We start from the raw sequence: 14,886 nt of genomic DNA, 5'->3' as shown, positions 1-14,886 counted from the left end.
CCCTCTTTTTTTTTTTTTTCTGAATAAGAAATTTTCTTTTAAGCTACCGACTGGCACATTTCTTGTTTTGTTTCTTGTTTTTCTCATGCATGCCAACACGTGCAGAAGACTAAACTTTGTAGAGACTCCTCATGTTGTGCTCACAGTATCAGCTAGCAGCCTAGTAGGCACGGTCATTGCCACCGGCCACGCCGCTAGCGCCACTGTCGACGTTGCTGTGGCGGCCGCCGCAGCTGTGTTGTTTTGGTGGCTCGTTCGCTTGTGATATTCCTCGCAATGGCAACCTTTTTGTTCTGTGCGTCATGTAGTCCAGTGCCCAAATTCCAGACAACTGTGCAGAGAACAGCTAAAATTGTTGAGTTTTTATGTTATTGTTTGGCAAACAAGGTTCGTTTCTGGTATTGAGCAATTTTAGTGGCGGTGATTTTACCAGTCGGTTATCAGTTGGGTTAGGGGTATACATCACTAAAAATACAAGACATTTAGCCATTGTGGTTCGAGCTAGGATGATTGAACCGTCCATGTGGGCAAGAAATACTCAGCGCTGCTTCTTTGCCTCTAGAAAGCAACCTGTGAGCGTGGGACTTGTTGTTCAATAGGGAAGGCAGCCAAGCTGGAAGCAATCAGATGCGATTTTGGGTGTCTAGAATAGCCTGAACTTGCATAAAACACTTTGCAGGGCAGTCCCGCCACCTACCCTATATATTGACTCTTACTAGTAAAGTAGACAGCTTCCTAGTGCAGCTCTTTTGTCTTGGGATGGTGAAAGAAACTTTCAAGAGCCATTCATTGAACGTTATCTAGAAATTACAGAAGGGCTTGGGTTTTGATAGCTGTTTAACTTCATAATGTTTAAATTTGCTATGCCTTTGCTCTTGTTTGGGAGTCAGCTACAGTTTTTTTAATTTATTCATTTTTTAACATTGTCAAAAATTTTTTGGTGTTCATTCCTTAAAATTTCCTTTCATTTAACTTGTTTCATACTTAGAAAGATCCTAGTGGTCTTGTATGTTTTCTTTAACATTTAATTATTTTTAATTTAAGCTGAATGTTGCCCTGTGAACATTGGATGATTGCATCAAAATTCTTGCCACTGTTTGCGAGGCCTAGCAAATGTTCACATTGTATGTATGTGTATATTGTTGGTATAATTACACCAATGAACATTTTTTCTCTGCAGGATATCCACCATTTCATGTTTGTGTTAAAAGCGCTGTCATTACTTCCTGCAGTGTGTTCACAATGTTAGTTTATTCATTAGCTCTTTAAAATATTTTGTGAAGAATGCAGTGCTGTCTCCACAAGTATACTTGTTTATGATATACTGCCAGGGCATTCTGACTGCTGCTGAGTTCATTTTTCCAAGCTCAGATTGCATCAGAGAACATGCTTCATTCGCAGCATACCCACCATTATACTTTTTTCATGTTCGTGATATGCTGCCATTGCTATTGAGCATATAACTATATATGTGCACTTGTATATATACAGGTCATCAATGTGAACCCTGAATCTGATATCACAGAGGCAAAATAAAATATAAATGAACAAATAAACATGACTGTACAACAAAAATGATCTTTCTTGTGATTTTCAGCAGTCACTGCAAAGTATGAAATCCATAGTGCACTCCAAACATATTTAGGGGACATCCCTCAAGGAGAAGTATATTTGCAGAATGGTAGTAGCTGCGCAATAACGTCTGCCCAGGTGGAGCCATATGGTTCTGCTTGGGTGGACATTATTGAGCAATACTCGCTTATTAGTCTGTACTCCTAATGCACGACTCATCATCATCATCATCACCATCAACTTGACTATATACCCAATGCAGAGCAAAGGCCTCTCCCATATTCGTCCACTTAGCCCAGTCCTGTGTTAGCTGCATCCACATGACCCCTGCGAACTTTTTAACCTCATCTGCCCATCTAACCTTCTGCTGCCCTCTGCTGCACTTACCTTCCCTTGGAATCCAGTTTGTTACCCTAAGCAACCATTGGTTAACCTCTCTCTGCGCCACATGCCCTGCCCATGCCCATTTCTTCTTGATTTCTACTAGAATGTCTAACTTGAGTTATTTCTCTGACCCAGTCTAAATGCTTCCTATCTCTTAATGTTACTCCCACCATTTCTCAGTCCATAGCCCTCTGTGTTGTCCTTAAGTCAAACCCTCTTCGTTAATCTACACGTTTCAGGTAAGATGCAACTATTGTACACTTTACTCTTAAAGGGACACTAAAGACACCCAAAGATGCTATGAAAATCTAATAAACTACATTTGGTGACACTGTCGCCGCATATCCGGCAGCAAAAAATAGAATAATTGCTGAGATATTGCGATAAGAAGTTGAGGTTTTTTCTTGTTCCCGCCGGTCGAATTCAAACTGTTTCCTCTGACTACGTAGTCGGGGTAAAGTGACGCACACTATGACGTAAGCGGAGACTCCGTGATTGCTAGCGAGCCGGCACAGCCCGTGGCGCCGCATCCCTCAGGGGCCAATATGGCAACAGCGTACTCACAATCAACCATCGACTCACAATAAGTGACGGCAACAGCCGAAATAAATAAAACGATGAAGAGAGAAATTTACCGAGCGATGGGCCCATAAAGGAAGAAAAAAAAACATAGAGCGCTTGTAATGCACAATACTTTACATGTTTCTAGAGCCTGCGTATAAACAAACCGAGCCCTTGGTCATCGCAACGCTTCCCTAAATGTTTACATACAAATAAGATTTAGTTACCAGCAAAATAGTGTCCTTGCTGCTGCGCTTGTCAGTTTTGAAGCTTCATCGCACTTTTTTCCTTCAAGATTTGTGCTACAGCTCAGTGCTCAGCGAGAATTACGTCCACAGTAGCAGAGCATGAGCGAAGAGCCGGCCCCCTAAATTTGCAGCGCTGTGAAATTCCACATGTTAAAATGGTTGCAGTTGTTAGGTTTGGGGTTGCGTGCGCCTGAGTAGCGTACCGCTGCCAGCAGTTATTACGTTCGGCGCGCGGCTCCTCAATAGCGTTGGCCTGGCGGCTCCGTGGATGGCGGACGGCGTCAAAGGTGCCAGCAAAGACGAGGCGTCTTCTAACGAAACAACCTTTACTGCAACATCATGAAAAAACGGGCAGTGAAGCTGACCCGGAGAGATTAGACACTCTCAAGCCATCAAAGGTGCCAGCAAAGACGAGGCGTCTTCTAACGAAACAACCTTTACTGCAACATCATGAAAAAACGGGCAGTGAAGCTGACCCGGAGAGATTAGACACTCTCAAGCCCAGCTCACACTAGCGGGAAACTTCCCGCAGTGGCGCAACGTTCATGGCGCCGCTGCGTCACAGCTCCTCGGAAGGACGCTCACACTACGCCCGTTTTCCCGCTGCGTTTGTCGTGGAATGTAGAGGAGGCGAAGGCGAGCGGAGCGAGAAAGAGTAGTCACGTGACAAGAGAGAAGGGAAAGCACGCGCTTTTCTCATGCACAAGTGAGTGGGCTACTCAAGCGACACCAGCGATGCTCCCGTCGCCCCTTGCAGCCGCCACCGGGAGTCATTGAACTTGGGCTGACGTCACGGTCTGCGCTCCGCTCTGATTGGCTACTCCGTTCTGCGGGACGGGAAAAATAGCTCCCGACCCCATCGTTCCGCGGAACATCAAACAAGTCAGCCTGCGGGAAAAAAAAAACGGTTTTTGCGGGAAGCGGCGTGCGGAGAACGTCCAGCGTTGCGCGTTTTCCCGCTAGTGTGAGCGTGCCTTCACACAGCTGGTGTCTAGCGTCATGCCAACGGCGCGTCAACGTAGTCTCTATCTCAGCGGAGTCGGCCGCTGCTTTTTATAGGTTTTCCAGTTCACCGGGAAAGGGAGAAAGCCCTGCATGATCAGACACGGCTTTGACTCAATCGCAGGTGGTCCGAACGCATCTCCTCCACCTCCTGCAGACGGGCGAGGGCGGCGCACTCTCTCACGAGCTCCGGGCTTGGCCGGCGTTTGCACACACACGCACGCACACACATTTGGCGTGTAGCAGGATCACGTCGAGTCTTGCCCGCGGGAGGAAGCGTTGCGTGGCCGATGAACGGCGCCGAAATGGCCGATCCGCTCGCGGTTCTGCCTGTTGCTATGCGGTGGCCACGTCAGCTGTCCCACTTGTCGGTGGAGAAACGTAACACAGTGCACAATATAGTGCGCATAGGCATCCAGGACAGTAGTTGCAAGTCTTGAGAGCAGGCAGCATGCTCCGATGGTCAAAAAGTTGTAATTTTTTGACCGGCAGCAATGGCCTGTACACCTCGAAACATGTTTCATAATAAATGTGGCCATGACAAAGCATGCGGAAATATTTCCCAGCTCCCTGAGGCACGGCGTAGTCGTAGCAGAGTGGTTAGCCCCAAAGTGTACGGAACAAGCAGTGACGAGTTCGAATCTCGCTGGTGATGGCATTCTTTTTTTTCTACAAATCATTTCTTTTTAATTTCTTAATGTATTTGCGGTGCTTCGTTATTTTTAGTTCTTACGTTTTACCCGAGGCCCTTTTTTTTTTGCCGGGCGACCAGTGCAAGAGATCGATGCTCTCCTTGGTATGAGCAGCAATTAGGCCCTTTTGTTTACGATGCCTGCAACTAGCACGTTGAAGGTTTTGTTGCTGCTGTATGTGGGTCAGATGTGCCATGATTTAGTGAACAATTGAATGATAATGCGTTTTTTCTTCGGCACTTAGCATATGTATGCTTTTCGTGGCGTACGTAGCTGCAGTCGAGCGGTCAGGTCAGGGTTAATGGGAGCTCGCAGCTGAAGCGGCAACGGCGGCGATATGTTGGCTCAGAAGTGTGAACGAAGGAGCGTGTTGGCGGTAGCAGATTTCGCTCGCTCGTGCCTCCGAATGCTCAAATGTGAACGAGCCAGGCGCATCTGCTGCTCCAAGCTTGTAATTCAGGCACTGCAGGTCCAAACTTGGAAACTATTCGAGCACGCACAAAATGCTTGAGCCGGAACATAACCGAAACTGAAGGGGGCATCTCTGGCGCCTCCAAGTATATTTTTGTATTTGCCTTGCAACGTTTACGCTGTCTTTTCACCGTCGTTTACGTATGATAAAAGCATGTTATCATATTCGAGACAAAACCTACTACCGCATTCAAACGGGCAATGTAATTCGCATTTGTCAGCCTCCGGGATCCCTAGCGCGTCACGTGATTTGTAGTTGCGAGTTTCGGCTGTGGCGGCGATACCTGTATTTCTGTTCTTCCTCTTTACTACCTTATAACAGCTCTGTTTTGAGTAAGAGTGGATTTTTTGTAATCAGGAATTGGCATTCTATCGATGCAAGCCCACTTCAGTTTTCTCTTTAGTGTCCCTTCAAGCGATACCGGGAAGCTACTAGTCATAATCTGGGATTGCTTGCCAAAAGCGCTCCATCCCAGCCAGTGATTAAAGTCTGGCTCCAACGGAGGGGGGCTTCTAGTGGTTCAAGCACAGGTGGAAAGGGAAATGGAGAGGAGGGAAAGAAAATGACTGATGGCCTGCTTCGCTCATCATTTTTTACAAAGGGGAAAAATTATTGTTTTCTGTCTTGGGATTTAGAAAGTATGTTAATGGTTCTTATTAAACTCACAGAGAAATTTCAGAAACAAGAGAGAAGAAATTATCTGGAAACTACAGACAAAAATAAAAATGATAGCCTGCTTCGTACTCATGCAGTCCTTATACATTTCAGTCCAGGGGGTTTCAGACCCCTCACAAATACTGGTGGGGGGTCTGAGATTCCCCGACTCCCCTGACTTTAACCCCTGATCCCAGCCTTATTCTCCTTATTTCCCTTTCATGGTCCGGATCTGTGGTTAATACCTGTCTTAAGGACATAATCGCCTAGCTACTACTTCCAGTGCTTCGCTACATAACGTGAACTGTTGTTCCTTCCCAAGGCTGTTGAACATTACCTTAGTCTTCTGCATATCGATTTTCAAGCCTACCTTTATACTCTTCCTGTCAAGGTCACCAATCATTCTTTGCAGTTCATCCCCAGAGTTGCTTAGCAAGGCAATGTCATCTGCAAATCGCAGATTACTGAGGTATTCTCCATCTACCCTTATCCCTAACTGCTCCCATTCCAAGTCACTGAATACTTCCTCTAAGCAAGCTGTGAACATAGTACTGGGGAGATCGTGTCTCCTTGCCTAACACCTTTCTTTATAGGAATTTGTTACTTTCTTTATGCAGAACTATGGTTGCTGTGCACCCCCTATATATATCTTCCAGCACTTTCATGTACGGCTCGTCTACCCCCTGATTTCGCAATGCCTGTATGACCGCCGGTGTTTCTACTGAGTCAAATGCTTTTTCATAATCAATGAATGCTATGTATAAGGGCTGGTTATATTCAGAGCATTTTTCTATCACCTGGTTGATGGTATGGATATGATCAATAGTAGAGTACCCTTTCCGATGACCAGCTTGATTTTTTGCTAGATTGCAGTCTAAGGTGGTTCTGATTCTATTAGCGATTATCTTAGTAAATACCTTATATGTAACTGACAGTAAGCAAACTGGCCTGTAATTTTTTAGGTCATAACCAGGTTTTCAGGTGTATGCACAACTCACAGCACCTATAGATATATTGATTAATATCCACACAATATCATTTAATGTCTCATCATTATTGCATGAGTACATGTTGTGAGCATTATATAGGTGTCCACCGTGTCAAAATAGACATTCTGTGGATGTCAATATAATATCGACTTTTGTAAACATCATATGGACATTAGATATCTAGAGGTGGATGTTCACAGAATGTCCATCGAATATGAGATGGTTTGCTACCATGCCCGTACGTAGCAGTCTTTACTCGTCAGTCGCAATGAAGACCTGTCAATATCAGCGGCTGCACCCACAGCTTTGCTTGCTGCCGCCTTGTTGGCGCTCAAACATTTTTTCCTGCTGATCACGCTGCCTAAGCCATAAAATACTGTTACGTGGCGGCAAGTGATGACAACAGATGAACAGAGGACAGAGAGATGTTCAATGACAGTGAGATGACGTTTAATGAATTGTTGGCAGGCCTAGCGCGAGTGCTCCTGCCCGCGCCACTGCCCTCTGTTTTCTCCTTCGTCCGTAACATGACCCGGGGCCACCAAGCGATCGTCCCGATTGTAGATGAGGAAGTTTACTGATGATGATTCCATGGCATGATGATGGGCGTGTCTGAACGCTTGAAGAAGCATCCAGAAGCGCATTCTTCATCCGTAACAATACATTGCATGCTTTGTGGGGCTGAGGTCATTGAACTACACGCTGGGTTCACCGTGAGAACTTGGTTACTGAGCTTGGGAACAGGATTTATGGCTGATGTAAATGAAGATTTCGATGCCTCTGATCAGCAGTAGCTCGTGCATTGCTCGCTGCATGCCAGCAATCACAGAGTGTGTTTACCACGATTTTCACCACATTGAAAACCGCATTTGAATCACAGCAGCAGAAAAGAACTCATCTCAGCAATAAGTGCATTTTTTGCTACTAAAGAATGAAACTCACCTGGAACCTGCATTTCCCAAAAATATCTGAGGACACTGCCACAATGAAAACACATATAAACGGACGTCCTTGAGCATATAGAATTTGCAACAGCGCACCAAAGTGTTGTTTTTAACAAGCGTCAACAACTTGAGTGGTCCGATTGAAAGGACAGCAACACAAACTGATGGGCTTCCCCAGCCGTTCCTGCCGTTCGCTGTTTTTCTTTTTTGGAGAGAAACTGGGCTGAAGGAAGGCCCTTTCTTTGCACAGAGAGAGCGGGAAAGGAACACACGGTGGTGAACACGTGTGTATCATTCAGAGAGCAATTCTGCCACATCTATCCATGTCTCCACCCGGTGCCTCAAGGAGATCTGATAAGACCCGCCACAGCCGCCTTTTGAGCCCGTCCGAGAACCAGCGTGCGTGGTCTGCCTACCGCTCGGATATTTTTTTTTTTCTTCTTTCGAACAGCTTTCCTAATGACAGCTACTCTCGCCGTGAGGGGAAGTCTAGCGCCTGTCGTCGGCGCATTGCCACAGGGTGCAAAGCCAGGAGCACACTGATTGCTTTGTGCGTTATCTGTCACCCTCCCAAGCGGTCTTCAAACGAAGCACCGCCAACCAAAGCTCTTGGGTGTGCAAGCTGAGGTGCGCCCAGGCTAACAACGTTCCGACTTACAGCCTTCTAGAACACTGTAGCCGAATGGAACATCTTCCTGGCCTAGTATTGTATGCATGTGTTTGGCACAAAACAGGAAAAGTAGCAGGCATCTCGCTGATCATTCCACTGCTTCACACGAGAAGAGATCAACCGTTTGCACAACAACACGGGAAATCTGCGGAAGAGAGGAGGCCTCTTTCCTTCCATTAACACAATCAGGTGTACAAAAAGCAGTGCTGTCATAATTTCAACCTGCCAGCTGGAGATCCAAGGACATACCATGACTATGCGGAATTGGGTTTACTTGTATCTCAGCAGTCTGCTTTATTATTATTGAGTCAGTCTTAGGAATGTGGGGCGCTGAAGCTGGAGGTAGTGTTGCGCGTTCAAGAGCAGGTATCACGCAAACCCTCGAAGCCTTCTTCCCCGAAGTGTTCCTCTTCTTCAGACGTGGCAGAAGTTTTAACAGTATGCGAGACAGGCGCATTCTGGCACGACTCTAGCCTTAGTGGCATGCATAAAGGTACTTCATCGCAGCTGGTCGTCTTTATGTCAAGAAAATGTAGGGACACTTATTAAAACGTTCTCATAAAGTCTGAAGCTACAATTACAGCCCTTTTTAATCAAACCCAACAAATGTGCCTGCGTGGCTTTGGGGCAGCGGGTCTTACTCGAGGTCTAAGCGTCCTGGAGGGCTGAACTTCGACGTCACCCTCTGATCTCATAGGTCAAAAACACTCAGTACGGACCTCTATAACCGAACGTGAATTGACGTCTTGTAGCTTTCCTTGAATCTAAACCCTGCTTTGTGTCAGTTAAAACTTCCAGTTCAGCGGTTGCCCTATTCTGCAGCATTGAACCTACATCACTTTTTCGCTTTAAATCGTGATGCACCAAGCACAAGAAACCATGCTTTAGATAAGAAGCTGTTGAAAGCCGACATAAGCGTGGTCTACCCCTACAGTGAAGCTGATCTTGGCAAATTAAGTAATGGCAAAATAAGAACACTGGCACTTTGCCGCACGTGCGACTCCTTAAATTATCGGATAAGGCAACGGAGGCTTCAATTGCAAACACAAGTGGTGAATTCCATCTTAATGTAGTATGCTTCGTATACTTTTCTGCCGAGTTCAGATGAGAACTTCTTGATTGTCGTGTCACGGAATCGAGGCGCACGCCTTTGGAACAGAACCACGACACTGACGACATAGACGGCCAGTTCCCACCACCCTGCCAGTGCGTCTACTTCTGCGTGGAGCTCCTGAAGTGTGACTTTTCTGCAACATCTAATTTGTTCTGTGTAGCTTCCGACACGGGACACGGCACTCTCCCTCGACAGCACTCTCCCTCGGGACGAGCCTGCCTAAATGTTTGATGCTGCCTCCCTAGCTGCTTGTGCTTTCCTTGCACCATATTGCACAAGCCAGCCAGTGTTTTGGATACATTGCATGATGTCTACCAGGACATCACCTTTCTGAGCCACGTTTTTTTAACCGGTGGGAGTTTTGATAGTAATATGAAATGACAACAGATCTTGTACCTTGCACTTTTTCGGCGCAGCGGTGCTACTCTACATCCCTAACATCATTGGCAAGGTCCTCTAAAACAGAGGTGGCCACATCACAGGGAAATCCTGCACTGGTCAGTGTTTGCAGCTAGACATCCACGCTATACGTGTCATTTAATTCATGTTGGCAGGATTTGTCAAGAGCGGCATGCAGGTAGTTTTTAGCAATGCCCTTCTAAGGAACCTTGGAATGAGCTAACTGGTGGCTTAAATTACCTGTTTTTTTATAGCGAGGCTGATACCTCCAGCCCGCTTTGATTTTGCAAATAGCAACACCTGCATCTAAGAGCTGCAAGCACCTTTCTGCACCCAACCTGAAAGCGCATTCAGCAAAGAATTAAACCAGGTTCAGCATTGTCATACCCCCCTCATGCGAGTCTGTGACAGCAGACGGCCTTACGATCGTCCGGCATTTCGATGCAGTAAACTTATTCTGAATACTGAACAGATGCTAAAATCAAAGAATATTAATATTAAAGAACCTTACTCCAGTACTGGACTTCAACAGGTCAACATGAAATGAGAACACACGTGACTTGGATTCTGGGAATGAAACAACTCTTTTGCGAAATTGTGCTTAATGCTCACACACTATAGTTATTACTTCCCCAATGATGTTAAAGCCCACCTGAAGAAAACTGTCTTAAGAAAATAGAAAAAATAAAACTTAATGCTATAGAAATTGCAGAAAAAACATTGCACTGCAATTACGAGCTGCACATAATGCACAATTTGACAATTTTGCTAATTCACAATAAAGCGAAAAATAGTAAAAGAAATAAGAAAATACTTCTTGTTTCTGCAAACATATGGATTGCAACAGATATTGAACTGCAATTTATTTTATTGGAGCTATTATCAGCACAAATGCACTACTGTTTATTTTCTTTTGGTTTTGTTGCAAGTTGTAATTATGAAAGTTTTATGTAAAATCTTGCTAACCAAACAGTCAAGTAACACTGTCAAGAAACATGCGTTGGCTACTCATGCAAGCTATCTGGACGAGAAAAAAAAAAACGGGGCGAGGTCGCAGCAGATAAGATCACCCCACTTCGGTCTTTTGTGTTCAACGTTTCTTCTGCGCGACCACACTCTTTTGGACGCGCTTTTTATTCTGGCCGTTTTTCACTGAATGGCAAGGAAACGTTAGCAGTTAGAAACGGTGGTTCTGTGTATTTTGCCGTTCCCGTCTCGTTCTGCGAGGCTGGAAACAGCGACATTGCTCTCGGTGACTCCCTGCAGCTTCCTAGGGTCATTTTTAGACTTTTCTTCACCACGAGTGCTGGGGCAATTTTGTGGCTTTCGTTCCTGCTTCTTCTATAGCTGCAGCGCCTGTGCCCCGTCCCATTACATCTGTTTTCTATACAACACATGCCCAGTGGAGGAAAAAGTATGTGGTCACTCATGCCTTTCGGGTTGCTGCATGCTTTTTCTTACTGCAGAAAATACGCCTTTGGTGGAACATTTGCCCTCGCCCCTCAAACTCTATCTTTCCCTCCCTCTCACCACCTTTGCTCTCCCTCACCCTCGTCCTCCCTCACTTCACCGAGTCAGATCCTCACGAGGTGAGGGCGCCCTCATGAGGGTTCACCCTCGTGAGAATGCCCATGTCTGGCTATAAATGTACACAATCAGGGAGATTTAGATGGGAATAGTTTTTCTTTCTCGATTACAGCTGCCCTGTGCTCGACTACAGTGCTGACAATGCACAAATATGCAAGAAACTCACCTTGATTCTGTTGAATCTCTGAGGCCGCCTGGAGCCATGCCTGCACACACATCAATACTCAGAAGCAGTTATGTACTCACATGGAAAAAAAAAATCTTTTAGGTCACTGGTCACTGACCAGTGAATTTCAACCATGATACCTGACCAGACGGTATGCCGTCAAACCATCGACTAGGTCAATGTGTATAAGCAAATCAGCTGTGCATTTTCAAAGTCGTTCTGCCGCGATAAAACACAGGTTAGCAATTCTCAATTCCAAGCCCTCTACGACTACAAGCCTAGTCATACACTAAACATACACAAGAGGGTCCTGGTGTCACCTCCAAAGCACATCGTCTGCCAACTGTCGTAGACTGCCTGCTACCACTTCCCATTGTTCCCATGGCTGCATTAGGCGATGCTAATCCTAACTTTTCTCACAGATGTGAGAGAAGACCTAATCTCACTTTGAAGCATTGCTTATGACAGGCTGCACCACTTTCCATAACCTAAGCTAACAAATTATAACAAATGCAAAAAAACTGCCCAGAAATTGGAGGGCACGCTCAACCTAATGTATGTTTAACAATGCACTTGGTATAAGACGCTCAAACATGTCCTGTACTTTAATCTAGTAAAAGAACTTGCAGGAAATGAATTTCTTCACCCTTTTGCAAAGAGAATTATCACCCCTAGACATTCCTTATAGTATTATTAACATTTGCATGAAAATAAGTCAATTGCTCTGAATAGTGCAACATCCACCCTAGTACACATGCAATCAGGAAGCTATTCATTTAAAAGTCTTGGCAGATGCATATTTTCCAGTAGGACATCAAAACAAAGTATTTTTTGTAGTGCAATGACAATCTGGGTTGATTTACTTTGAATACTGGAAATTTTTGCCAAGTAGTCCACAAAAAGCCATAAAATGTAGATAATACAGTTCAAATACGTATAAATGCGTGTAAGGGCCGCACTTTTTTTTTTCCAGATTTGAGGGCCAACTTTAGTGGTGCAGCCCATATACACGACACTCGAAAAAAAAAAAATTTAAGTGAAAACAGACCAATTATAAAATTTGCAGCGCTTATATAGCATTCAATCATCAATCACGGAGTCTTCAGACTCCAAGCTGATGCTGTGCTCAGGCGCACGTTCACCCCACAATTCGTTGTCTATTTGAAATCCCTCTTTGAGTCTTTGAAATATTTGAAATCTCAGTCCCCTTGAAACTCCGGGATGCAATGTTTGTAGACACAGAGTTTCACTGGGACAAAATCCAGCCAAGTACAGTCGCGAATGGTGCTCTCTTGAGCCGCCGGTCGGCGTCTAGTCGTGAATGCCGATTGCCGTCCATTCGGATTACTGCCTTCGGAATTCAACCTTAAAAAGCTGATTGACGCTATTCCCACGTATGTCAAAAGTTTGGGTGCGGCCCTTACATGAATATCTTTTCTTTAAATATTTGCTTCAGGGAATAGGGGGTGCGGCCCATACACGGGTGCAGCCCTTATACGTGTTAATATGGTATATATAGCTTACTGAACATGCTAAATACAAAGAGCTAGCTATATCTACTGAAATGCTCCACTGGCCTAGTCATACCAGCTTAACTAAAGACGGAACTTAGTTTCCTCCAAAGAAATTCTCAGTACACTCAGTTGTCTCTGATTTGAAGGAAACATGTCTGACTAGTATTATATGCTCTTTCCTTAAATATGCATGCATGCAAAATCTTGGTCTTATGCTTCAAAATAAACAAATACTAAATGAAAAAAAGCTGCACAGTTTTGTCACAGGAAGCTGTAGTCCTGCAGTCACATAGTATAATATCACGAAAAGCACGAGGTAGGAAAATTCTTTCTTCACACAGACAAAAAACAAGATCTGTGACTGAAATTTCACAACACAATACCAAAATTCGCATGGACCATTCATTGAAAAGCTCCATTACAATTTATCCTAGAAGAGAAAACCCCTAACATGAATACTAGACCCTACTAGTTGCATAACACCTAACAATTCTTAAATAAATTAACAATAATGGTTAACTGGAATCACCTTAATACGGTTGCACCTGATTTTAGAATGGTAATGAAAGCATTTTTTGCTGATGATTTCCTGTGATGATGCCACCGTTTGCACAGTCTCTGATGCTGTACTGTGCACTGTGCGATGCATCTTCCTGTTCTCATCATTGTTTGTGATGTCCTTGCTGACTGAGGCATCCACCAATGTTACCCTCCTTTTTTTTCCTTCTTGTAAGTTACATTTAAGCAGTTATTGGCTAATGTATACAAAAATAATTATTAGCGGCTGATTTCTTAGGTTTTATGGTGCATATAAGAAGCCAGGGCTATTATGGGCCCAAACATAAGGTTGGAAAAATTCACTGTTGAGCTGGCAGGCTATTTGATTTTAAAGCTTGCTTATAAGATTTCCCTCATTCAGGAACCTAAGAACTTGCAATTCCTGCTACTAATTTCTATCCGAAACGTAAGCTGGAGTGGAAAAGACATCTCTGTGATCATTTCACTACACAGTTCAAACAGAAGGCTTCCTTTGTTTCATGAACACAAAGTAAAATGGACAGCGCATCCATCCACCACAAGGCAACACAAGAAAACTGCAACAAACTGTTGTTAGTGTCGACAAGAGTTGATTCCCCTGTAATAGTTTATTTCTTGTGAAAGCTTTACCTTGCGCAACCCTTTGTAACTACACCTCTGTTGCAACAATGACTTACTGCGGCAGTGATGCAGGCTTATGGGCACTCGCGGCGTGATGCGAGCACCCCTCGTGGCGGGAAGGAGATTTTTGTAATGGCCTGTGCACCCGGCCGGGCGGTGGAAGGATCTGCTGTACTCGCATTCGCCGTTTGTTCTTTCGATTCACGGCATTCTATGGTCACAAATGAATTGCTTGGTTGCAGTCGCTGGGTTGCACACACTTTCACATCCTGATAAAATAATTTTCATGTCCCCAAATAAGCTTTAAGAAGCAAAGCGGCACTACATTTTGGTCGCTGCTGTCCAACGAGCAGTGAGCTGGCAATCAGACTTTCCGCGAAGCGTTTCTTCTGAAAGAGCACACACTACCTTCACCTGCGTTAGCAGCCTTTCTCTACTTGTAAAAATATAATAATAATAAAAGAAATTGGGCAACTCATAGGCATCAGCACTATCTCCATGGTGCCAAATGGCATGCTCGACAAATGGTACTGAGACCTTCATGCGCGACCAGAGGGCCATGGTAGTGGATGCAGTTGATCACTGCATAATTTTTATTTAAGCTGTCCTGTGATCTATATTTCCCTGTGTACAATAGCTTGCATGAGCACCAGTACAATGCAGGGAATAATCAATGGCAATGGAACCGTTTAATTGCACATTTAGTATGTCTTGCGCTTAGTTTCGCAAATTTGCCTTGGCAACTTTTTTTTTTTACTTT

At 44.6% G+C, this 14,886-nt stretch overlaps 1 protein-coding gene and 1 long non-coding RNA gene across 2 annotated transcripts in view; both read right to left on the bottom strand.

The window, feature by feature from the left end:
• Positions 1-14,886, bottom strand: part of LOC146180250 (uncharacterized) — a 437,831-nt gene that overhangs the window by 168,856 nt on the left and 254,089 nt on the right. The gene's annotated exons all lie outside the window — the stretch shown is intronic.
• The window catches only part of LOC146180254 (uncharacterized), a 191,871-nt gene that overhangs the window by 79,058 nt on the left and 97,927 nt on the right, over positions 1-14,886 (bottom strand). Inside the window, exon 9 of the mRNA XM_084579467.1 lies at positions 11,455-11,494. Within this exon, the coding sequence (XP_084435593.1) occupies positions 11,455-11,494 (40 nt within the window). The remainder of the gene's footprint in view (positions 1-11,454; positions 11,495-14,886) is intronic.

Source organism: Amblyomma maculatum, chromosome 9 (assembly GCF_055883805.1).
Source record: "Amblyomma maculatum isolate TAMU_Amacu chromosome 9, ASM5588380v1, whole genome shotgun sequence".
NCBI classification, from domain to species: Eukaryota; Metazoa; Arthropoda; class Arachnida; order Ixodida; family Ixodidae; genus Amblyomma; species Amblyomma maculatum.
The sequence above is the reverse complement of the archived record's forward strand: the minus strand, read 5'-3'. Positions and strand labels throughout refer to the sequence as shown.